Source organism: Carassius carassius, chromosome 32 (assembly GCF_963082965.1).
Source record: "Carassius carassius chromosome 32, fCarCar2.1, whole genome shotgun sequence".
In the NCBI taxonomy this organism is placed as follows: Eukaryota; Metazoa; Chordata; class Actinopteri; order Cypriniformes; family Cyprinidae; genus Carassius; species Carassius carassius.
Window position 1 is genome coordinate 11,224,200 of NC_081786.1, and position 25,320 is coordinate 11,249,519.

Genomic DNA, 25,320 nt, shown 5'->3' on the forward strand with positions numbered 1-25,320 from the left:
ATGAATCATTTATTTAATTGTATCATTAATGTATTTATTGTATTCAAATTATTTTTGCATTTATTAATTATTTGCTACATTTCATATGCATACTTTAAATATTACTTCGTTTACAAATACTGAGAATACCGGGTCTATAACTTTTTTTAAATATTTTTTTTTTACATAATTTGTTTCATTGAATTTGCATTTTGTGAAATTTAATTGCACTTTTTTTATTACGTATTATCTATATAATTGTATTGTTCACCGAAGAAAAAAAAGGCGTCACTTGTTAATGTTATTTGTTAGTTCACAATATCCCGAGGAACACAGTATACCCACTGTTTGCATGTGTGCCTCAATCCAAAAGAGGTGAACCAAATTACATTATGGCAATTTTTTTCAACGTTTACATCAACATTGTATATGTATTTGTTTGTCTAATAACGTAAGTGCAACAGTTTTGAACTGGCGTCGTTTGGACAGGCGTCTGTGAACGTCGCTGTGGCTCCAGTCCTGCAGGCGACGCTGTGGCCGCGCTCAGACTCATGCAGACACACCGGAGCTCAGATAGTGAATGAAAAAATAAACTCGTTGAAACCATACATGAATTGATTCGATATTTATGCACAAAAATGTACCGAGGTACGTCAAACCCGGACTATCACCGGCCACCGGTACCCCCTTCAGGGTTCGGACACCCCGCGGCATCTTTTGGACCTCCGCCGTTCTGCCCTCCTTTTGGGGTTCCTCCAGGGCCTCCATTCTGCGTTCCTCCGCCCGCTCCTCCTCCGGGACGCCCGTACGGAGCAGGGAACGAAAACTACAACAGAGAATCGTTTTACGAGGTGCGTGTTTGTCGGTCCAGTCATAAACCCAATCCGCATCTTCTTGTCGCAGGTTTGGCTGCATCCACCTGGTGAAAATGCAAGATTGATATATATATAATATAATGTTAAATATATTGTGTATATATCTTTGGTTTCGTTACGAAATGCATTTTCAGAGCAGTGCGTGAAAGTAAGGTGAATTAATATTAAATGTGGTAACTGAAAGGCAATCTCAAGCAGTGGCCTGCAGTTTACAATGGCACTCGTTTGTTTGATTGATTAGTGGCCTGCAGATATTTACATACTTTGTCATTTAATGTCATACTTTTTTTTATTTTTTTATTTTTGATTTAAAACTTATTCTTTCTAGGTTTAAATGGCAGAAATTTCAGATTTTCATTGTGATCTTAGATTTTGTACTGGAAATTATTTGTGTCTTATATCTGTATATGAATATAGACATTTTATTTGCCAGTGTGTAGTGATATATCTGTTTTTCTCTCATTCCTTTCTGTCCCCTGCAGAACCGACCCTTCGCCAGCCACACTGCTGACCAAAGTGGATCCAAGCTGATCAACTCTCTGCTTAGGTCTGCAAATCAGCATCAGCTTGGTCACACCTCAAACAATTGGTCAACCCAAAGTCTAGATGAGCAAAACCAAGAAGTTAGGTATAAAGAACTATTGTTTGAAATCAAAATTCCTGTGATGCAAAGCTGAACTTTCAGCAGCCATTTCTCCAGTCTTCAATGTGCACTTGATCCTCTAGAAATCATTCTAAAATGCTGATTTGATACTCAAGTAACATTTATTATTTTCAGTATCGTGTGTACATATAAAACTGGTAATCCTGAATCCATTTCCATGTGTTTCAATAAAGGAAAAAGGCAGAAGAGTTTCTCCGAATCCTGGAGGCAAGTGACCGGATTGAGCTGCCAGGAGATAAAAATGATAGTGGAACAGGAGACAAGCATCCCAGCCAAACACGCAGTCGGAGCAGAGGGAAGAGCCGTCCACGCAGTCGCAGCAGGAGCCGTGGAAGGAGCCGGGGTCGTAGTCAAGCTCGGAGTCGTGGAAAGAGTCGTGCTCGCAGCAAAACACGCAGCCGCAGTCGCACTCGAGGTAAAAGCCACACAAGGGCCAAAAGTCGTGTGAGGAGTTGTAGCCGCAGTCGCAGTCATGGGAAGAGTGGAACACGCAGTAAGAGTCAGTCCCGCCCGAGCCCCAACCAAACAAAACAGTCATACAGAGGAACCGTTGAAGGCAATCACAACTCTAGCAGCGCCAGCAGCGGAATCAGCCTTGCCAGTAGTGCCATGCCTGATCTATTTCATGGACTAAAACAGATCCTACAAAACAAAGATCTAGACAAACACCTGCCTTTGGTCAAGAATGCCCTCCTTAGAAGCCAGGTGCGCCACACTAATCTGTCATGTTTTGAGTTTGAGTTTCTATGTTTTTTGGTTTGTGGGTCAATGACACAACGTTTTATTAAAGCTACACTGTTTATTTTTTTATTATAATTTTTTTGTAATGTCATTTCCGCACGCAGAGAAATGCATCTCAAATATCATTCAAATGGCAAATCTTTGGGGAATCGCCAGTTGCCACAGTTTTTTCATATTCCACTATGTTCTTCCCTCAATTTAGACGAGTTGATATGTACCTCTCCTGTCTCAGTGCGTGCACTGAATCGCTGTCGGTGCAGTAATATCATCACTCCTGAAAACTCCCTTTCCCCCTCTCCCTCTAATTTCCGTAAATACAACTAACGTGAGGAAGAGTGATGATATTACTGCGCCGAGGTCGAAGTGCTCTTCCGCCATGAATGATGTTAAGCTAAACGCTAGCATAGAGGTGCCGCACGCTACAGTGATCGAGTGCACGCACTGAGACCGGAGAGGTACATACCAACTCATCTAAGCTGAGGGAAGAACATAGTGGAATATGAAAAACTGTGGCGTTTTCCTTTAAAAAAAATCACATTACAATGCCATTCATACAGACTTAAATATGAGTAAATAAACTTTAGTTCATTAGTTTGACATAACCTTTTATTAATGTAAATTTATAATGCACGATTAAAAAAAATCACTTTCAAAAATAGATTTCACAACATTTTAAGATGGTTAAGATATGTTCAAGGTAAAAAAAAATTGACAATTTTAGAGGCAATAAATTTTAACTTTTCTTTAATTTTAACATTTTTAAATTTTAACTTTTTTTTTTTTTTTTTTTTTTTTTACTTTAAATCAACTTGAAAGAGTACATTTTTTAGGAACCTGGTCCAATCCTAGACACCTGTCTTTTTTGCTGCTGCTAATACTTGACATTGATATTTATTTTGTCTCGTTGACTTTCACACCCATCATTTTCTCTACAAGTAATATGAAATGTCTTCTAAACAGAATACTGAAGACACAAGGGGAATGTTTCCAGCAAATCAGTATGCAGGCTTCCAGAACCTAGAACCTGAAGCCTCTGCTGAACCCCGTTATGGTTCCATGCTTCCTCACGAGAGGGCTGGCGGAGACGGCGGCAGCTTTTCCAATATCTTATCCTGGAACACACCCAACCAGCAGCCTGAAACCAAGCCTGCGTTCCAGACTGTTGAAGATGAAGAGAAATTCCTTTATGGAGAGGAAGAGGAGCGATCCAAACCTCAGGCTGTGACTGTTCCGTTGGCCCAGACGAGATCTGTGAGGTCTCCGGTTCATCATCTCAGTAAAGAACACCAGACTCACGGTCTCCAGGAACCCAAAGCACATGCCGTGTCTGCTACCATGCCGCCCGCTGCTTCTGGCACAACGAAAGTCAGTCCAGAGGAATGCGAGAAGGTGAGAACCCTTCTGAGGACCATCGGCCTGAATCCAGGCATGGCTGACATCTGTAAAATGGCTGCCAGGCTAAAGGAGAAAAAGGGAGAACAAGGAACACCTGCTTCGCTCCCGATGCTCAAACCAACCCTGGAGGCGCTGCAAGCACTGTCCAGAGGTCAGAACTGGCATGTTTTATGCTTTTTAGTTGTCATTTTTACCCAAACTTTAATAAAGACCAAGCAGTATTCAGCACCAGAGTTAGAGAACATGCGATCCATGCCAGATGGGGGTTTTCAAACTATTTTGAAAATCTTTTCAAAAGAAGTAGGCCTTAGTATACAACTAAAAAGGCTGAAATGATCTAAAAAAAATTGTTTGGGATTGCATTAACTGGTCTTTTAAGTTGCAGAATTGTGTCTGGAGATTCTTGAAAGTGCATTTTAAGAGGCTGCATTGCATCATAGCTGTTGTTTTGTTCTTGATGTCTGTCAGCTATTTGAAGAAATTATAAAAGACCAAGAAGACTTCATAAGGACCTTGTGCTTGTAATGCAATCAACTTTTGTCTGTTTTCAGTGACCAAAACCGATGACAGTAGGAGTAATCGCTCTGGAAGCAGCCATTCTAATCACGATTCCAAGCGTGAGGGAAAGGTATGGAGAGTTTAGTTTAACACTATCAGCTCAGTATTATGTCATACTCCCAAGAGTCTAACTGTGAACACCTTTGACTTTTTTAGAAGACGTATGAGAAGGAGAGAGACAGACGAGAGAAACAGATTCAAAAGAAAAGGAAAGAGTACCTGGTGAAGGAGCTGGAGGGTCTTCTGAAACAGGAAGGTACTAAATGAGCACTTCAACTTGAGCAATGTGTCTTATTAAAGATGCTATTAGCGATTTCAGCTGCCTTGCATTAAATTAGTAAACGCAAATAAATAAATTACATTTTATTTAAGAATTATACCCATTTTAATAGTACCGTATTTTCCGGACTATAAGTAGCACTTTTTTTCATAGTTTGGCTGGTCCTGCGGCTTATAGTCAGGTGCGACTTATTTATCAAAATTAATTTGACATGAACCGAGAGAAATGAACCAAGAGAAAACATTACCGTCTCCAGCCACGAGAGGGCGCTCTATGCTTCTCAGTGCTCCTGTAGTCTACACTGAAAACATAGAGCGCCCTCTCGAGGCTGTAGACGGTAATGTTTTCTCTTGGTTCTTGGTTCTAAATAAATGCGACTTATAGTCCAGAGCGACTTATATATGTTTTTTTCCCTCATCATGACAAATTTTTAAATTTTGGTTCAGTTCAACTTTTTATTTATTTGTTTGAAATATGAACCATAAAATACTATCATTTTTGTTCAGCAAAAATATATTTATTTTTAAAATATTGTTTATATTGTGGTTCAATTCAACAAATTATTTCAACCATGAACCGTGTAATTTTTTTTTAATAAAATATTTTAACCATAAGCCATACAGCAATATAGTTTTTGTTCAATAACTTTTTTTTCTTTTTTGAATCATTAACCTTGCTGTTATTTTGTACTGCATTTACTTGAACCACAATCCATAATAATAATGATATTGTTTTGTTATTTGTTCAGTAAATCTATTGTATTTATTGATAAGCTTTATTATATTGTTTTCATTTGGGTTCAGTTCATAAATTAGATTATTCCATTTACTTTAACCCTCTGGGCTTCTTCGTAAATGGGTCACACTTAGCTTCCTCCCGCCCGAAAACGGGCGAAGCCTTAAAATTGTACTTTACTTTTTCCCAGGATAACCAATCAAATATATTTTTGTTCTATAATGTTTTCTGATTATTATTTAGAATTTTTAGATTTTTTTATGATACTTTGCATTAATTATATAATTTTTATGAGCTATTTTTTCCATTAGAATTAATATATCATTTTTTTTTTATATTTATTTAAAAAAAAAAAATTCAATAAATGCAGCATTTCACATCAAAATAGAGTGCCAGCCTAAAAAAAAAATGTTCCAGGAGAAGAACTTCATCTAGTGGCTTTAAAAAATAGCCACTTTTGTGTAATGTCCTGTACCAGCCTGTAGGCTGTCTATAGCTTCCTATATATCCTATGTAGAAAGGCTATTTGATTCCTTTTGTTGTTTTAGACATGATTTCTCTATCTTATTCGTTTTTTTTATTTAGATATACATTTAGATATTCTAAAAGATGATTACTTTATTTTCTTAACAAAAATGTTTAGATAAGTATCAGGTTTTGCATTATGATTACAATCAAACTATAGCATTTGGTTAGAAAGGGAACACAATGTGTGTGTGTGTGTGTGTGTGTATGTGTGAGTGAATGTGTGTGTGTGTGTGTGTTGCATTTGAGCGAGAGTCTCTTTTTGTATTTTTTATTTATTTATTTTTGCATATTCTCAAAATTTGCTGTTGCAGTCTTACCAGTCTCTCTCTTTTTCTCTCTCTCTCTCTCTCTGTGTGTGTGTGTGTGTGTGTGTGTGTGTGTGTGTGTGTGTGTGCATTTGAGCAAGTTTTTTTTTTTCATTTATTGATTTTATGTGGAATATTCTTCAAATTTGCTGTTGCAGTCGCCAGTTTATCTGTGTATGTGTGTGTGTGTGTTTGTGTGCGTGGGTGTGTGTGTGTGTGGGGGGGGGGTCTTATTTGCACTCTTGATGTTCTAGAGTGTCACCCCTTCATTGCTGTACACTTTTTTTCAGCACAGTTGCTGATCTGTAGCTTGTACCACCAAAAGTTTCTTTGAGTTTTCCTATTTTTTCGTATTTCCCATTCATTTCCTATGTCGCCCGTTTTCGGGCGGGAGGAAGCTAAGTGTGACTTTTTTTTTTACGACCCTTTAACATATCAGAATCATCTCCTTGATTTTTTTGTGTGTTCATATAGGTAATACAACAAAAGTCACCAAGTTTCATACCCATCCGATGAAGCAAAAAAATTAAACATTTCAAAACGTTCAAGTTTTCGCCCGTTTTCGGGCGAAGAAGCCCAGAGGGTTAACCATGAACCATATATATTTTTTCAGTGCAACTATTTATCGATTTTATTTAATTAAATCTGTTGATCATTATTGAAAAGTTAAGTTTAAATATGCATCTTTGCAAATATACGTTTATGTATCAACAACATGCATCTTGATTGTAGGTGAGGGTGATTTGATCCCAGTGATGGGTTTCTTCTGCCAGCGTTGTGAGGAGTTCTTTGGTGATATGAACAGCGCAGAGAGACATGTAGAAAGTCACAGCCACAAGGACAGGAACAAGGTGACATTATAAATGCCTTTTTTACCGCGGATCACTAACTCTAAATTATATTACACTGCATCTGTAATTGTGGGAAAGAAACAAAAGCTTTCTCTGTTGTCTTTGCAGACATCTGGGTCACAGGAGCAGCACAGGGATGCTAAGAGACATGAAGACCAGCATCACACATCATCTCACAGACGAGAGAGCCCACACAGTAGGTCCTCAAGGGTCTACCAGGACCACAAGGAACGCAGTCCTGACAGAAAGCGCACCAGAGATGAAAGAAGCCCTCATTCTACAGATATCAAAGTCAAAAAAGAGCCAGAGGGCAAAGACAGTAAAGATGAGAGTAAAGACAAATACAAAGAGAAAAGAGATAAACCCGATGACGACGTTGATGCAGAATCAACAAAGAGTGAGAAAAAGAAAAAGAAGAAGGAGAAGAAAATGAAGAAAAAAGAAAAGAAGAAGAAAAAGGACAAGGAGAAGAAAGCAGAAAAGGATTCACCTTAGTGTTAAAGATCTTTCTTCTAAAAGCGTCAGCTGTGTTTGAGCTACATATCAATCAGCAATCATTGGTGAGTCTTCTCTGGTTGAAGGCCTCAGAATGCCCAGGCCGGATTGTTAATATGTTAATGCATCCTGTAGGTGACACTCCAACCGCATACAGTGTAGTACAGGGATGCTTCAGACACTTTCAGCCTGTTAAATTTAAATGTGAACAACCAGAGATGTCAAACTAAGGCCAGAACTTTCTATAAATGTGCAGACATTCTGGTTGTATATCCAGCCCAACCTGAAGTTTGTCTCATTCGTCATTGTCCTATGAACAGTGTTCCACAAACCAAACACGCTCTAAAATATATAAACAATAATACTTCGCTTGAAAAATTTGTGTGCAGGAATAAAAGGTTTTTAGATTAGAGGTTGGTGGTCAGTGTTTTCTATTTGCTTTATAAACCTCAAGTTAATGCCAGGTTGATATTACAAAAAGGTCCAATTTCAATAATTATAGTTTGTTGTTGAATTGGCTTGATGTCCAGTGTTTGATGAATTTTTGTGGCTTTAAGACAATATATGCAAACAAAAATAATTTTCAGCTGCTATCCGTTTAAGTGTTTTTCTCTTATGAAAAAAAAGACCAAAAATTGATGACTCTCTACATGATCCAGTTTTCTAAAATGTTATCTAGAGTAATACCTCCCCTTCCTTTAATACCATAACAGCTAGTAGCAAATCAAGGCTCAAACCAATGCTGTCTAGCCAAAATGAGAGTCCTCTATCCAGAATATTTAAAGTTAAGGTTCAAAGTTAAAACACCTTAATGATGGATTTGTTTCTTACAACCACTGCTTTTCCTTAACTAATATATTTAATGACTCAGATTATTGTGATGCTTTTATCAGCTTTGACTCATTTTGATGGCACCCATTCAATGCAGAGGATCCATTAGTGAGCCAGTGATGTAATCCAACTCTTTAAAAATGCTATCATCTTTTACAAAAGATGCTAGACATGAAAAAAGAAAAAAAAACATATGTCCAGTGCAAGTTTACCCTGAAAAATGATGGGAAAGCAGTACAGTGAAATGCAAAAAATGCCTTGTGTACAAAGCTAGCAAGATCATTTTTTTTCATTAGCAGTATTTCATTATATTTAATGTTTTAAACAATGACTTTGGGGCACAGTGGTCCATAAACATCCCCTCAAGCAGCAAACTTTAAAATACATTTTCCAATGATCTGGAAATGGCACTCTTCAAAGACATACTGACCCCAGGTCTGGTTTGCACCTTCTAATAAACTTCTAAGCAACATTAAATTTTACAAGATGTTGTAAAAAAAGAAAAAAAAGACAGGAAGACAGCAGAGCAGGTCTCCAAATACTGGTATTTTTCCACATCTACGCTAGAGCCCTCACACCAGAAACATACATTAACAGCTGTCACATAAGAAAACTGTTCAACAGTGAGGAAGATAAAAAAAAATGATGTAAGGGAAACTAACCTTAAATAAAATAAACAAAAAAGACATTAAATAAAAACAACAACAGGAAGTGTCAAAGTTCATTCATTTGGAGTGTAGTAGAAGGTGCAAAAGCTAAAAGCTGAACTCTTGTTTGCCGCTGGTTGGTTAGTGTGTGTACATGTGTTATATAAGTGTGTTTAAACCTTTTATTAAAATTAATATAGCCAATTATAGCGAAGCATACATTTCCCGACAGCACCTGTTTATAGAAATCGTTATATGCTCTTTTATGTATTTTGGGTCTAGGTCTGTGTGTTTTTGGGACATACTGAGGATGGAGTTCAATGGCTCTATACCTGCTGTCAGTGATGTGTTAGCAAACAGGCTGAATTCAGATAAATGGAGAAAAACAGCTTAAACACATTAACGACAGATTTGGTATGTGCTAATGAAAGGCTACTGCAAGTTGTATGTGTGTGGGACAGAGGGCCTACCGCTGATTCACGTCAACCAAAGGAGTGGTCAAATAATGTGGCACTGACCTCTGTGTGTGTGTGTGTGTGTGTGTGTGTGAGAACAATTATGATTAATTTGTTTTCTTATAGTCACAACATTACAAAAGTAACATTGACAAAGTTGGCACATTATACAGTCACCTGACTCACATTTCTCTTATTCTCGGGCTCATTCTTACACAAACACACGCGTAAACACGCTTGCGAGCGCAAGTGAAGAAATGTCCCTTCCACATGACACGGGTTCATTAGGAGATCCTTCAAAAAGGACAATCAGCACACCAAGGCTGATTCTGAGCTTCCCTCAGGCACACTGCAGAGGTCAAAGTGCTGAGTGATGACCGCCATCACTTCCTCTGGGACAGAGTCACAGCTGTTAGCTTCTTAAGGCAGGACTGTTGCTGCTGCTGCTGCTGCTTTTCTCAGTTTCTCTGAGTCCATCTTTCATCAGAGCAGAAAAGACCTGCAGGAGGGGGGGGGGGAGAAGAAGTTTAGACTGCTTTATGTCATTCATTTGGATTAAAATAAGCATTTTCTTTATGAAGATCACATTAAAACAGACTTGGATCAATTTTAACATGCCTTAACAAAACCTTTAACATGTTTTTTGTTTACCATTGACCAAATGATCATTTAAATTTCAATTACGTTGCTTAAAATTATAATCAAAACCAAAGTGAAAAACTTCTCAATCTCAATATTTATATTTAATAGGGCTGCAACTAACGATTATTTTGATAATTGATTAGTTGGCTGATATTTATTTTTTCGATTAATCAGATTAAACCCCCTATTTTAATTTTGCTGTCAAAAACACACTATTCCACATTCTGCCCAATGTCCTTAAAACAAATGTGCCAACAGAATGCTATGAAAACATACAGTGCTTAATTTATAATATACCTGTCATAAGACAAAACAAATATTTTAGGAAACAGTCAAAAAAAAGTAATTCTAAAACCTTAAATACATTTGTTTTAATACATTTGTTAATCACTGTAGGCTATATAGTGTATATAGTTTAAATCTCTAGATCAAAAATGAAAATAAAGATACTAAAGACGAATAAAATCACAGTAATGCTCTGCAGGAACACGTGTCGCATGCACTTTGATCAGAGTCAGTCTCCTCTTACTGCAGTTGCCTAGGGCACAAACTGACTGGGGGCTGCCGCAGGAAGGTTTTTTTTTTGTCTCGTGACCATCATGCGCTCCTACACCCATATATTAACCTGTTTAATCCCACCGGTCACAATAGTGACAGTAATAAAAGGTTTTCACTTATAAAGCTCTAAAAACCTTATTGACAGATGTTTTAATGCACAAAAAATAAAGGGTCTCATTTAAATATGTGCACTTTCACATGATAAGTGCAAATTGTCACATGACCAGAGCAGCTTATTTCCTGTTTGCACCTTGAGAAGATGACGGCTGCATCAAAGCTCCAAAACTAAAGGCTAGTAAAGTGTCTTAACATAAATATATGACAAAGATTTTCGGGACACATGATCTTTAGTGTGTCTAGTATTAATATATGCATTCACATATATTTAGTAAAAATGTACTCATATATGAGTAAACATGTTAATGGTCACAATAGTGACCGGTGGGATAACAGTGTACTTAGGTACGGTGTACAATATAAATCCAATTGCAGTTGATAGTGAAAATGACAAAAAAATATATTGCAATGACAAAATAGAGCACTAAATTAAAAATTCAAATGTTACAAAAATGTTGTAATACTCTAAGCATTAATATAAACATGTTATGTTATATTTTACAAATAAAGTAGCAATTTTTATTTTTTTTTATCTCAGTGTTCCTAGCAATGTTGGATTAGTTTTTTTTAAGCATAATAGTAACCATAGAATATGAACAAACAGTTTAAAATAGCTGGGCTAAGATATCAAACAATTGTTTTGACTGCAAAAATATGTTATTTCAGTACACACATTAATCCCACCGGTCAACACTTGTGACCTTACATAAAACAATATTTCACACACTTTCCCCCCAAAAAAACAAAAACAATTATTGATTATTTCAAAGGGTTACTAATGACACATCATTTGGATATATTTTATGTCTGGGAAAAATTTGTGATTAAACGGGTTAAGCAAAATAATTTCTGACAGTTAACAATTTTATCGATTTTATTGATTAGTTGTTGCAGCCCTAATATTTGATTAAAAATCAACTGTCTCACAGTTGTAAATGTGTGTATTTCTGACCTGGTTCCACCGGCGGTTGTTACTGATCATCTGTGTGTTTGCGATGCAGGAGAAGAGTGTGTGTGCAGGAGTGTTTTCAGGCAGCCGGGAAAGGAACTGTGCACTATGGATGAAATCCATCTGCAATAGAACATCCTGGTACAGCCTCAGAATTCCCAGTCCTGTCCGGAATAACGCCTCCTCTCCATCTCGGCAAAACACATCCCAGACACGACATGCCACGTCCAGCGGTAATGACTTGCTGTACAGAGTGAAGATCCTGAGAGAAGGACAGAAATAAGTCGCAAGAGAGAAGTTTGCTCAGATGCTCTGTTTCTCTGCAGGTGGGAACTTAATAATTATTAAAAGGTTCCATTAACCATTCACAGTTTTGAGGAAGAAATATTGGAAAACAAGATATTACATTTTGAGAAAAGATATTCACACTTTTTAAATTAATTTTTAAATGACTTGTTTGAATGTCTTTTTAAAGACAGCATTTAATAACATAAAACAGAACATAAAAGCAGCCCTAGAGGGCGATAAAGAGCTACTGCAGGAAAACTGCTAATGAAGCTCTCCTCTCTGATTTCAAAACAAGGAAAAAAAACGCAGAGGAGAGGAACGAACAAACAACAGGAAAAGAGATATTTAGAGCAGATTTACCAGTCTATGAGGTAAAAGTCAGGCGTCAAGCTGTTGTTCTGAAAGTGCTGGAATAGTTTGGGAAGGTTCTCCTCAAAAAACACCTCAAACGCTGCAAAATACTTCAGCATCTAAGAAAAAAAAATAGGACTTCGGTACAAAGTATAACTCCAACTTAAACAAGCACAATCAAAAGCACAGCACTGAGTGTGTAAGATAAAAGGAATGTTCGGCAGCAGAATGTGACTTTCGAGTTGTTTTTCTCGGAGTTTGCCTGGCAAACGAAATCTCTATAGGTGGGTCAACAGATGGTTGGAATAAATGCTGACTGCAAACGCAGACACAACGCTCTCTCTCTTTTTAGAGGAAATGTAAGTTTTGTACAAGGTCTACTATAATAAGTGTTTGATGAAGAGAGTGTGTGTGTGTGTGTGTGTGTGTGTGTGTGTGTGTGTGTACCAGGTCATGGTCCACCCTGAAGAAGGCCATCTGGCATGGTTTGTTAAGGAGGTTGGCAAAGGCAATGAAGGCATCGGCTGCCTCCAAATTCAGAATTAGAACAGCAGCAATGAACGACATCCCCTGAACCTAAAACACGCCACATACACATCAAACTCTCGATGAAGAACATCTCTGAACTGATATGATCCAGGATGGTACTTACATAGCCTACATCAGGTCTGTAACAGGTGTATGCCCCCAACACACTGTGCAATATATCATGATAAGGTCCATCCTGATGGAAAGAGAGCGAGAGAGAGAGAGAGAGAGAGAGAGAGAGAGGAACAAATTAGTCATGATGGAAACAAAATTAAAATAGCCAAAAAATAATAATGGCAGTACCAAAGCACCTGTTCTTACCTTCTGGAATATGTAGAGAGAGGGGAAAGTTCTGGAAATATCCAGCTTGATTAAATCCAGACTCGACTCTCTGTCTGCCAGTGACACACCACAATCTAATCAATTAAAACCAGATAAAGTCATCAGTCAGGCTACAGCTGGCTGACAGAGCTAAAAAAAAAATCTAATTTTATGGATTTGCTCTGAAATAGCTTAAAGAATGTGTTTTTTTTTTTTGCTTTGGACAAAAGCACCTGCAAAATGAATAAATGTAAGGGTAATACATCATTTTTTTCTCCCAGCCAGAGAAAAGAAATAGCCAATGTGATTTGTTTTATCAAGGTTGAAAACAGTTGTGCTGCTTAATATTTTTGTGGAAGTATTTTAAAGTGAGTTAAGAGTTTTGACTGGTTTTCTAAAGCACTTTAAATAGTCTAAACTGCTACTAAAGGTTAAATCAGAGACATTATTAAAACTGTTATGAGAAAGGATGCAAAATGTTGTAATGGCTCTCAAAGAGCATATTAAAATCTCTACAGTATTCACTTCGTTTACAGCAGAATTATCATGGATAGGTTGTAAATATTCTTCGTATCTTCCAGTCACATGTCAGAGTAGATAAGTAAAGTTCTTATCTGGTTTATTGATTTCATGTGATGTAATTCAGGAAGCTGCTGATGGAAGCAATGTATTTGACACCATCGACACATACTGACAATGTAAACACTCTCAATCTCTCCTCACTTTCACTTTCAAAGACAGAATTGTTTAGTTACGTCATTCTTTAATGTAGTTTAGTTTGCAGATAGGTCAAAAAGAACAAACAGACCTTCATTTTCATTGACTGAACTCGTCTCACTGAAGCTCCTCCACTTCTCTTTGGCTCTGGACAGGAAGATCTCATACAGTTCTAAAACACACACACACACACACACACACAATTGCTGTGACAAAAGCAACAGCTGCTTCTTTGTCAACACAGTTCATCTGGACACAATCTGTGTTTGCTTGTGTCAGATTGATGGTACGCAGAGGGCCATAGATGATCGAGACTAACCAAATGTGAGGAGTGCAGCAGTTGTCAGTTACCTGGGGTGATGTTAAGCTCATTCCCGATGGCGAGGCTCCAGACCTTCCCACGGACACTGGGCGGGACGCCCTGCCACCAAAGTTCTCGTACACGCCGTGTGTTACGCCTTTGTCATGGCAACAGAACCCATCATTACAAGGCATTAAAAGACATCAATAAAAAAAAAACACTTTTTGTGCATATATGGATGGGACACTTACATGCTTTCCCAATTAGGCAGGACTTCAGTGTTCCAGATCACCATGGCATTGGCGATGTTGTCCTCCTGTCGGTATCGCTCCTTCATTTGACGTTTTTTCTTCTGTGCCTCTTTCATCTCTAATCAAAAGAAGATTAATTGTTTGTGTGTGTTTGGATTGGCAGTGAGAGGGGCAGCTGTGCTGAAATACAGGGGTGTACGGTCATCAGATCAAGTGTTAAAGGTGCTCTAAGTGGTGTCACACATTTTTTAGGCCAAAACATTTTTTGTCACATCCAGCAAACATCTCCTTACTATCCGCTAGCTGCTTGTCCCCTGAACACACTGTAAAAAAACGGGGTCTCTCTAGACACCACAGGCTCCACAAACAACAAGAAAAACAAACTGGGCTCACCTGCACCACAAAACATAACAAACTGTTCCAGCCAATAACCGACAAGAAAGATTTGGGGGTGGGGTTTGGGGGGTTAGTGCACGGATGAGGAGGAGGGAGGGTCTAGCTAGCCTCCGTTTTGTTTGACAACAATTTGAACATCAACAAGAAGTTACGACTCCCGGCATCGCTTAGAGCACTTTTAAATGTCATTATCATTGCAAATGCCCAAACTGTGTGTGCACAAAGAGACACGTTACTCACCCCTTCTCTTGGCCCCTGCAACCATCTCACTGTATTCCTGTCTGTGTCTCTGAGATTCCTCTTCTGATTTAGCAGGCAGGTCCCTAAAAATACAAGAACTCTTTAAAACTGCACAAACATAAAAACCCTTCACCCAATTATACACGACTGTTAAAGTTTGGGGTCAGTGAGATTTTTTCATGTGTTATTGAAAGAAGTCTCTTATGCTCACCGAGGCTGCTTTTATTTGACCAAACAATAATCAATTATTTGAAACAGAAAGTGTGTAATTTCTGTACCACTAGCATGACTGAACAAAATTACACAAGTAATGATTTGTAATAGTGAGTTTTATGAACACTTTCTGTCTGCTGTTAGTAGAGCAAATCAATATCCCTGCCCCAAACTTTGAGCCAATGTTGATGTATCACTCATTAAAGTATTTTAACATTAAATAAAATACCTCAGCTTCAACCTAATCACAAAAACAAATGTGCTGCCTGAAGCTAAAAGGGATAATCTCTGCTTTACAGATTAACAAACTGACCGTCTGTTATAAATAACTACAAATTTCTGCTACACCTTCAAGATTTCAGAAAGGATTTATCCATGTTTTCATTGGTACAACTCCAGAATGTTTGTTGTTTTGGGGTTTTAAATTTAGGCCAAATCCTTAAGTCAGAGGAATGATATAAAGATTAAAGCAGACATGGTTCATGAGGAAAGTGTATGGTCCTTCAGAGGACTGAATTCACTCTGTGGATGAAGTTCTTTGTACTTTTCTTTGGACAGTGCCTTCAGAGCAGGGACATAACCACCGTTAAAGGTGCTGTATGTTAGTTTTTGACTCTACTAAAACATAAAAATACCATTATATGCAGAAACATGTTAAGTTAACATACTTGTTTATCTGATAAACAACGCTACATTCATTCTCCTTCGAAAATGTGCATCCCGGGGCGGAATGTCTGCCTCTGTTTTGGTTTGTGAAACCCACCCACTGCCAGTTTACTCAATTGTATTTTGGCACCCTGGGTTGACAGTTGGCGGAAAACACTGCCTATTTCATTTAATTCATCGTCAAGTACGCTCATTTTTGTTGGTTTAGTCAATCTGGCAACCTGCATGCATCAAGTCTGAGGAGGAGGGCCTTGCGAAAAAAAACCCTCTCAATATTTTGAATTTGGACTGCAATACCTAGTTCAACCACTTGGTATCAAGAATACATACAGCACCTTTAAGTCAATATTCGGAATAGTAATGTTGAATGTTAAAACATTATTATTTCTATTATTAATAAAATTATTACATTTGGTTCCCCCAATCCTGAATATGTGGTACATATTTGGTTTAGAATCATTTCTTCTCTGTAAGCATGTTATCTGGAATGCAAACCAACTACATTTCAGCTTGTTTCAATCCACAAGTTACAAGTTACAATCAGATAAAAAGCAATCTCACTCAGGTGTGAAATCTGCTGGGTTACACAACTATACAAAAAGCCAGTTTTCAATTATTAACAAATAAGCAAAGCAAATACTCTTCTGCTACACATTATAAGAATGTTGTAACAAAATCTGCTCTTCAGGTTTATATGCACACATTTGGTATGACGGCTTGTGTTTCACCAGCAGTGCCCAGGGAATTTGGGTAAATATTTGATTAAATGGAAGCTTGCGCAGCACTTGAGGAGCTGTAGTTCATGTTTCACACTTACGCAGGTCTGTCTTCCAGAATGAGAGCAGTGGTGGATAAAGGCTCAAACTCCAAATTCTTGCGTCTCGTTGGCTGAGGGTGAGGGGGTGGTCCTGTGGCGGGTCCCACCCTGGACTCATACTCCTTAAAAAAAACGAAAGAAGAGAAGTCATTACAGCAGATCTGGGTCTACAATTTCTCAGCTGCCACATGTATCTGGAGGAGAAAGAATTCCATCATGAGATTCCCACATGCTACGAGTGAAAGGCCCGAAGACACTGTTGTGTCAACAGCACTTTCTATGTAAAGTATTGCCAGATTTGTGGCCATGATGTTAAAAGGTAAAATGATATAATAATTACACAGAGAAGGTCAGTAAGAATGCTGTTAACTGAACGTTTTTTATATGTATTTTGAAACAAGTAAAAAAAAAATCCTTTAAGGATAGGAGTATCTGAAAAAAGCTTTAAGATTTGTAAGACACAAGCCTTCATGTGTGAGTTTATCGGAGGTGTCTCTCTCACTGGAATACAGAGAGACACCTGCAGAGTGTGGAGGGTGAATTGAGCGCAAATCCAGAGCTGAAAACAACACGGGCTCAGTCATCACTTACTGAAGAGGAAGAGTAAAGACAGCTGCATGCACGCACACACACAAAGCCCACGCTTGCCCCACACACACTTGTCTCTTCTGGCTGACACACAAGATGACGCAGAGTTTCCAGCGGTATACTCAATCCTTCTTTATTTCACTTACTCTGTCATTCTTGGTTTCTCTTCCTCCTCTTTCTTTTTTGCTTTCTCGCCCTCTTCCTAACTCTCTTCTGCAAAAACTGCCTTCCCTTGCCATCTTTTCTTTGCACAAATAAGGTTATGAACTTCAGTGTTTCTAGTCATGGAAATAGCAGTACTGTTTCTTGGGTTATACATAATCTAAACACATTATAAATGCCCACCCAAATAGGAAAATTATGTTAATTTATATATATGTTTGCGTGTGTGTAATAAATATGTAAAGGTTTGGGGTCAGTACAATTTTGTAAATAAAAAATATATATACTTTTACTTAACTAGGATGCAATATAGTGATCAACAAGTGACAGTAGAAACATTCATAACATTACAAAAAAATTGTATTTCAAATAAATGTTGTTCTTTCAAACTTTCTATTTTTATAACCAATATATTACAGTTTCCACAAAACTATTAACCCGAAGCAAACCATTGGACTATCTTAAGTAGATACAACATATGAAACTTTTCAACATTCATAATATTTTTGAGTACCAAATGAACATATTACAATGATTTCTGAGGATCCTGTGTCACTGAAAACTAGAGTAATGGCTGCTGAAATGTTACTAAATATTTCACCACCGCTCTTACCTGTTGTATGGTTTTACAGTCTTTAGGAGGGATGTCCCGCAGTGGAATTTTCCCAAACAGCTTCCATCCTGGAGCACTGTGGGATGCTGCTGCCCTTGACTCTTTGGGCTTCCAGGAAAACAAATTCCTTTGAAGATAGAAGACAGATAGGAAGAGAGACCAAAATAGTCACTATTTAAAAACATACTCCACATAATCTAATTTCATTAGAATAAAGGATAGAGATTCTCAAACAGTTTAATAAGTCTTTGTAGCCTTTGATATAAAGAGGCCAAAATACGACAACCATTAAACTCATTAAGTTCAGACTATTTCTATAGGGAATTGAGATCTTGGACGGCCCGGCAGAGTTAATACACTTAATACAGCAGATTTTAAAGTGTTCTTGGTGATACGGCAACACCAGCATTCTGCAAATAAACCGTGAGTCACAGTCACAGGTGCCATTTACACAAACACACAGATAATGAGCAGGCCCTGCTGTGGAGATGACCACATTAAATCTCTGAACATGCTTTCTGAGGAGACAATCGATCTTATGCCGTTTTAATTACATAATTAAACCATTGAGGTAGGTCAATACTGTCCTGAGAGAGATGGATAGAATGACAGACATAACAGTGAGGGAGATGGACAAAGAGAAAGTGTGACAAAGGATGATATGGCATGGTACAGCTGGAAAGGAGAAGTTTATATCCTGTAAAAAAAAAAAAAAGGGAACTGAAGATACGGAGTGAGCAGAAACAAGGTCTCAGCAGCAGAAGACCATGAAGCCCAACTCATAAAAGCTGACATTAAAATTCCTCAGAGAGTGTGTGTGGGTTTTTTCCATACTAAAGTCTATGAAGGTCTTTGTAGAGACCAAAGCTCCTGGGTAGAGGACTCGCTCTGAACTCTGGTATTACATTACTGGTGCAATAAGGCAAATTTCAACCCAAACATAACGGAAACAATTGAGATATGCAGTCTGATGTAGGGCTGGACGATTATGGCCTAAAATCAAAACCTCAATTAATTGAACATTTGACCTCGATTACGATTAATGAACGATTATTTTGTTTCTGTTTTGTTTTTTTGCCCTCATAGTTCACAAAAATAGAAATTCTGTTTATTTACATTTACTCAACCCAATGATTCAGATCCAGCTTCTGTAACAAAAGTATAGCATGTGTAATTCTAAATTAAATATTAATATTTAAAGCTACATTTTGTTTGCTTTTTCACATTTAACACAATTAGGCTCTAAAAAATCTTCTGAGGGTACTTTTTCTTCCTTTTTAAAAACACAATAACATACGATAAACTGAAATCATACTCAAAAGTAGATACCTGATTTATTTTACAATAAAGCAATTACAAATATAGATATAGGGAATATAGTTAATCGAATGACACAAATAAGTCCAAATTTTTAAATAATTACAATAGTTAAATAAATAAGGAAATGTATGGCAAGTCCTGACCTTTTGGATGTATTTAATTATAAATTTACATTTAAATACATTTATTCATTCTTGAATATTAATATAGGTACCTGTAATTTTGGCCAAATTATATATACTTTGTTTGTGAATTTGCACATGCTATAATGTAAGCATCATTAATGACACCTTTGTGTTTAAAAATAAAAAATAAAAAAAAAATAAAAAAGATCGATTAGTGAAATGAAAGAATGATTTAATAAAAAATTTGATTGATTATTGTCTCTCATTGGCCTGATTAGCTTTGCCCTCAAAACCTTTCTTATTTAGTGGTACAGTATTGCATGATTTGAACATAATACACTTTGCATAAACGTTTGCAATTAGTTTTTTTAAAAGGTAACGTTACAGTATCAAGGCCTCTATACTTACATTTTCTTTTTTTTATTATTTTTTTGTTTAGGAACATAAATAAATTTTTAGGGCAATATTTGATTTTTTTTTTTTTTTTTTACCTTTTTGATCCCATTTTCCATCTCATTTTTATTAAATTAGTAAAATACAATCCAGAAGAATAAGTTACCAGTCAAATGAAATCAGCATCAACATTTCAGCTTTGCAAGGTATAGAACTCTGCTGTTGCATTAAGGATTATACAGACTTTATGAGAAGACTTAGAGGTGGCATTGATGTATTTCATAAGAACCATGTAATGAAATTAATGTTTAAAATATAAAGTTTTGAAAATGGAAATATTAAACGATTTAAATGACTCATTTATACTTTCAAAAGAAACTGAAACCGACAGTAGGTGGCAGCATGTCACTGCCTTATAAATGAATCATTTATTTAATCGATTCGTTCATTCATTTAAGAACAAAGCAAATGACTCTCTTTGTGAGTTGGTGATGGGTAAATCATTTACTCGCTAGATTTGTTCAAAAATGCAGATTCATTCAAAAACGTTGTTCAGAAACAGCTGTGTGTTTGTTTGGAGATGCACCGCGATCAGCTGTGACTTTGTTTGAATTTGTTTTTAAGAAATAGAGCAAATTAAGTGTTCCTGAAATTTAAGCCCATATGTTCAGGGGCGCCTGCAGGATTTCTTCTGAGGGAGCCCTCTCTACACTGTTTGTTATGATGAATGACAATACTGCAGTCTGCTTTCACGATCTGAGGTGAACCAATAAACATTTACTGCCTTCATTCAATCCCCATACTCCTTCTGTTTAATCTTATTTACTATCCTAACAGCATTATTATTATTTTTATTTTCAGATTTGCCTTTGTTGTTGATGCTACTTCAAAATATCAGGGGGGACTCCCATAAGTCTATTTTTAGGGGGGGGGGGGGGGGGGTTCTCCGCAGTTCTGCTTAATTCAGCTATGATTATCATTTCAGTTTATGTTTATAAATAAATATATATAATTTAACTGTTAAATAAAATCATTTCCAAATTTTCACTCATTCGTGCCTGGGGTGATAACTTTATGAGACAAAAGCTATATGTATAATTGTAAGGGCTATCCTTGCCATCTTCGCGCTCTTGCAAACTGGATGCTCTGCTTGCCGTAGAGTCCTTGTAGCCATTAGAGGTGTGTCCACGTAGATTTGTAAATAAATCTGCATCTTAAGTGGCGTGTCGCGTTAACATAACGTCTGTCGGCATGTGGCGTTATTTTAACGCGTGGTGGCATCTGGCGCTAACTTATCGCGTAACGGCGCTTATTTAATGCCTGGCGGCGTTATGAAAACGGCGTTTTAAAATTAATACGGCGTTGAAAAGCATGCGTTTTCTGGTCCACTTGGCTTTCCATAGTCAACTGAGCGTCATTTTAGACTGGCCTCAGCCAGACGGTTGAGATTGACTATTAAAGGTGGGATATTTTTTTCTATTGAAAGAACGATCATAGCTCACTATCAGCAGTTATTTTATCTATGTTCGTAACACTTCTTATAGATTATTGCTCGGTTTAAGAGATAAATAAAGATCAGATAAAGATAAATTAGCACAGTACCAGTACGAGTGATTGCGTGTGTGAATTAGTCATACTATATTATTGTGAAGCTGTGGGTTGTAAATAGCCTAGTTCCTTCAAAAGTAGAAAAATATGGTATAATAAGTTTTGAGATTCTAAGCTACTTTAGTAATAAATCACAGGACAGCGCTGACAACTGTTTTTGCATTCCTCTGTGTGCGCGATCTTCACAGCTACTGTTTATATGAGTGTTCGCGAACATGGAGCACGAAATAATAATACACATCCGACGGTCTAATCGCTTGAATGTCCAAACCATAAAACTGACAAAGTTTAGTGAAGACGCAAGGCTCACCGCTCGCGTGCCATCACTATGTGTTGAACCGGCGCTCACCTCCATGTTTTGCTTATATGCCAGTGACTGGATGGAGCAGAGTCATGTGGCTACACACGTGCTAGTATGCTTTTAAGGGAGAAGTATTAACAGGATTAAAAAATCTAAATAACCGACATGGGAAAATTAAGTCGGTTAGAGGTTCTGAATTTCGGTTTTGATTACTTTTCGATTAATCATCCAGCCCTAGTCTGATGTCTTGCAGTTTGGTTCCGATGCAGCATTTTGTCTTCATGTAAGTCTGAGATGACAAAAAGTTATTTGACTTTGATAAAGCAAAGCGGCTTCTTTTCATCAAACATAACACATAACACAAGGAGTGTGTTCAAAGTAAACAGCACACTTCAGAGCTTCTGTGAAGCATGCCTATGAAGAAAGAAGCCACAAGTGAGGGGCGGTCAAAGCACCTGTTGTTACTCATCATTCATTACCTGATCATGCGAGCAACAGTGTGACTTTTGCTCTAAAACAGTAAAGCGCTTCCTCACAGATAACACTTTAAAAAACACATATAGGCAACATCTGAAAATAAAATGCAATGATGATTCAAGAAAAAGCTTTAAGGAATTAGTCGGTGATTGTGTAAATCTGTGGGGTTAGTTTTCTCTCTCACACATATTGAGTAGCCCCAATAATTGATGTAATGACTGATAACATAACATTTTCAACAAATTTTCAACATTGATAATAATAAGAAATGTTTTTTGAGCATCAAATCAGCATATTAAAATAATTTCTGAAGGATCATGTGACACTGAAGACTGGCATAATTGCTGCTGAAAATAACAGGAATAAATAAAAAAATTTAATATATTCAATTATAAAACCATTATTTGTAATTGTAATAATATTTTGAGATATTGTTGTTTTTACTGTATTTTGGTCAAATAAATGCAGCCTTGGTGACCAAATGATAGTATATATAAATGATAGTGTATATAAATGTAAAAAAAAAAATAACGGAAAGCTGAAACTGTTTGTAGACATCTGAATGAGGCAAAAGTAAAAAGGTTGCACTCATCAGGCTTTACCTGGTCAGAAACTCAGCAATACCGTGTCTCTTAGTGCCAAGTGTCTGGTCAGATGAGGGATCAGTGTCAGCTGCGACCCTGTCTGGAGCACTCTGCCTCCGGCTGCCCTTGAATGCCTTCACAGAGCTGAGACATTCATCCACACCGCCCTCTGCTCCAAAATACCCATCATCCCCGGGGCTCAGAGGAGTGGCATCACAGCTGAGGGAGACTGTGTGACCGGGGTTAGTCCGGAGGTTCTGGGGCCTGAGTGGAGGAGGGCCTGTGTCGCTGAAATCCTCCTCTGGGCTCGGGTCGGTCTCTGTGTAATCGCTGGTATTTTCTGCCTGGGGAGACAGGGACAGCTTGGCACTGAGGTCTGACAGGGTGTCTGCAGGATCCTGGTCACAAGGCCGGGCCTCCTCTGAGCTCTCAGCGCTTGCACGATTGATCCTTTCACATGACCTCCCCGTGGACAGGACACCATCGCTTTGATGAACAAAGACACGGCTTTCTGGCACAGGACGGCCACCCAAGGCTCTGAAGGGGACTTGAGACAGGGTATCATAACTGTTCACAATCAAAAAACCCCCATTACCCACTTTCACACCTCTGTCCAAACCAGGCACATTCCTGTTGAATCCTTCTGCATAATCCAAACACGTTAAATGAGTCTGATCATGATCCATGTGCTCAAGGGTAACATCTCCATTAGGCATCTTCATATCCGGCGAGTTTTTACCAATAATTGACACTGCAGACCTCAGTTGTGAATTTAAATAGCCTTTGTCGGGTTTATTTAAGCTCTCAGCTTCGGAAGTCCCTGTAACTCGATCCGGACCGGACCGGGTTCCCCCCTCTCCATCCGGACACACCATATCCACCTCCAGCTTCCCGGGAAACCCGTTTAATACTCCGGCTGTGCACCCCACCACCACCTCCGGGGAGAGAAACGGCAGTCTAGCACCGCCCGGATTCGCATAAACCGAACTGTAAATAGAACTTTCCCGAGCGCTTTCGGTGTCTGAACCACAAATGCGTGCTTTGTACTCCTCCCGGTTGTCGTTGACATCGATGGAGGGTGCGAGTCCCGGCTCATCAGCAGCATCCTCCACTCTTTCCATCTCACTGGAGTTGTCGACGGTTAAGAAAGGCAGATGAAGCCCTGCTGCAGCGGCGGCGCCCCGGTTCGGCTGGGCTGTCTGCAAAACAAGCTCTCATCTTATGTTCCCCGCCGATTCTGCCAGTCCAGTACATTCATGACATCGCACCTCCGAAGCCTGTAAGCGTTGAGGACGGAGGGTAAAGCCACGGCTCGGTGTTGTTTATGCACATTTTGACCCACGTCCAGCCCAGTTGCTTATAGAGGCCATTTTGAATGTGGTGTCGGCGTGTCTCTTCCAAGCAAAAGGTTGGAAGTGGAACTTGATTTCCAGGAGTTTACGCGACATCCACCGGACAGTTGGAGCTACTGCAGGGCACTCTGCGTTTACAAAGCAGCACATAACGGTTGATTATTTTTGTGAACCTAAGCTGGTTTTATATTACCTAAGTCAACATAAAAAGCATAAACTCTTTTAAAATATATATATATTTCCATTATTCGTCTTGTCATCTTCTATTATTTGTATAACAAAAATCGCTAGCCCGACGTCCAGAGGCTATTGTGTTTTCCAATCGGGCTACCAAAAAATGTTCCACCACAGTATCCAGACGTCATTAAATAAATATGAGCGCTGCACGTTTCAAGTCAAAACGCGACGCAGATGTCTCTGGAGGGAACCGACTGTCCCCAGAAACGTTTCGTTGCCATTTGCAGAGCTGCTTTGTGTACGGCCGTTACCACGGAAACCGCAATATTTCATCGCTCCTAAAGCGCCACCTCGTGGCAGAGAATGAATTTGCATTTCCAAAAAGCCTTTCTTGCTGTTTGTTTATGGTCAGATCAGTGCAAATTTCAACTCATGTTTTTACGCAGCAAACACATAGAAGTTAACGCCTTCAAAAATCGAAACAACTAAGACTAATCATATTTATTATTTATAGTCATATTTATACGTTTTAAATTGACAATTTATACGCTTAATTTATCTTTTTTCATAAAAATGGTCTAAAGGCTGAAATGCTGTTGTATAAATTTTTGTTTTTGTGAAAACCTGTATCTGAAATGTAAATCATGTGATTTTATGGCTCAGTACTACATGTTACCATAAACACGGTCCAACACCATTGTTCATTTTACTTGTGCAGCTCTTAAAATGGGTCATAAATTGCCTTAAATTAATTTTTCTAAATCCTGCAGATACCCTGTAAATAGTGAAATAAAATTCCTTCCTTCATATTTGTTGATATTTGTGTATTCAAAATATTTTTGACATTTAAATTCCTTTTCACTTCTCTCTCTCTCTCTTTCGCTCTCTCTGTATGTATGTATATATATATATATATATATATATAT

At 38.0% G+C, this 25,320-nt stretch overlaps 2 protein-coding genes across 2 annotated transcripts; one reads left to right on the top strand and one right to left on the bottom strand.

Annotated features, from left to right (window-relative positions):
- The first annotated feature begins 490 nt into the window (after positions 1-490).
- On the top strand, positions 491-7,818 carry LOC132112659 (serine/arginine repetitive matrix protein 2-like). The gene is made up of 8 exons (XM_059520244.1): positions 491-830; positions 1,337-1,482; positions 1,692-2,223; positions 3,220-3,805; positions 4,206-4,282; positions 4,369-4,468; positions 6,793-6,911; positions 7,020-7,818. Exons 1-8 carry the CDS (start codon positions 618-620, stop codon positions 7,404-7,406), a joined length of 2,160 nt encoding a protein of 719 aa, XP_059376227.1. The 5' UTR covers positions 491-617; the 3' UTR covers positions 7,407-7,818.
- Positions 7,819-8,324: 506 nt separating this feature from the next.
- On the bottom strand, positions 8,325-24,358 carry tbc1d12a (TBC1 domain family, member 12a). The gene is made up of 13 exons (XM_059520245.1): positions 22,884-24,358; positions 18,058-18,184; positions 16,695-16,816; positions 14,999-15,081; positions 14,363-14,480; positions 14,162-14,268; positions 13,902-13,982; positions 13,094-13,188; positions 12,897-12,968; positions 12,692-12,820; positions 12,254-12,363; positions 11,609-11,867; positions 8,325-9,838 (listed from the first exon to the last, which is right to left on the bottom strand). Exons 1-13 carry the CDS (start codon positions 23,984-23,986, stop codon positions 9,752-9,754), a joined length of 2,493 nt encoding a protein of 830 aa, XP_059376228.1. The 5' UTR covers positions 23,987-24,358; the 3' UTR covers positions 8,325-9,751.
- Positions 24,359-25,320: the final 962 nt, after the last annotated feature.

Excerpts from the sequence above, each read along its gene's own strand:
- LOC132112659 (XM_059520244.1), top strand. The coding sequence starts at position 618 with ATGTACCGAGGTACGTCAAACCCGGACTATCACCGGCCACCGGTACCC. Across the intron at positions 1,483-1,691 it reads GAGCAAAACCAAGAAGTTAG|GAAAAAGGCAGAAGAGTTTC; the intron begins GTATAAAGAACT and ends GTTTCAATAAAG. Across the intron at positions 2,224-3,219 it reads ATGCCCTCCTTAGAAGCCAG|AATACTGAAGACACAAGGGG; the intron begins GTGCGCCACACT and ends TCTTCTAAACAG.
- tbc1d12a (XM_059520245.1), bottom strand. The coding sequence starts at position 23,986 with ATGGAAAGAGTGGAGGATGCTGCTGATGAGCCGGGACTCGCACCCTCC. Across the intron at positions 16,817-18,057 it reads ACTGTAAAACCATACAACAG|GAGTATGAGTCCAGGGTGGG; the intron begins GTAAGAGCGGTG and ends GTTTTTTTTAAG. Across the intron at positions 14,269-14,362 it reads CTGCCTAATTGGGAAAGCAT|GCGTAACACACGGCGTGTAC; the intron begins GTAAGTGTCCCA and ends GCCATGACAAAG.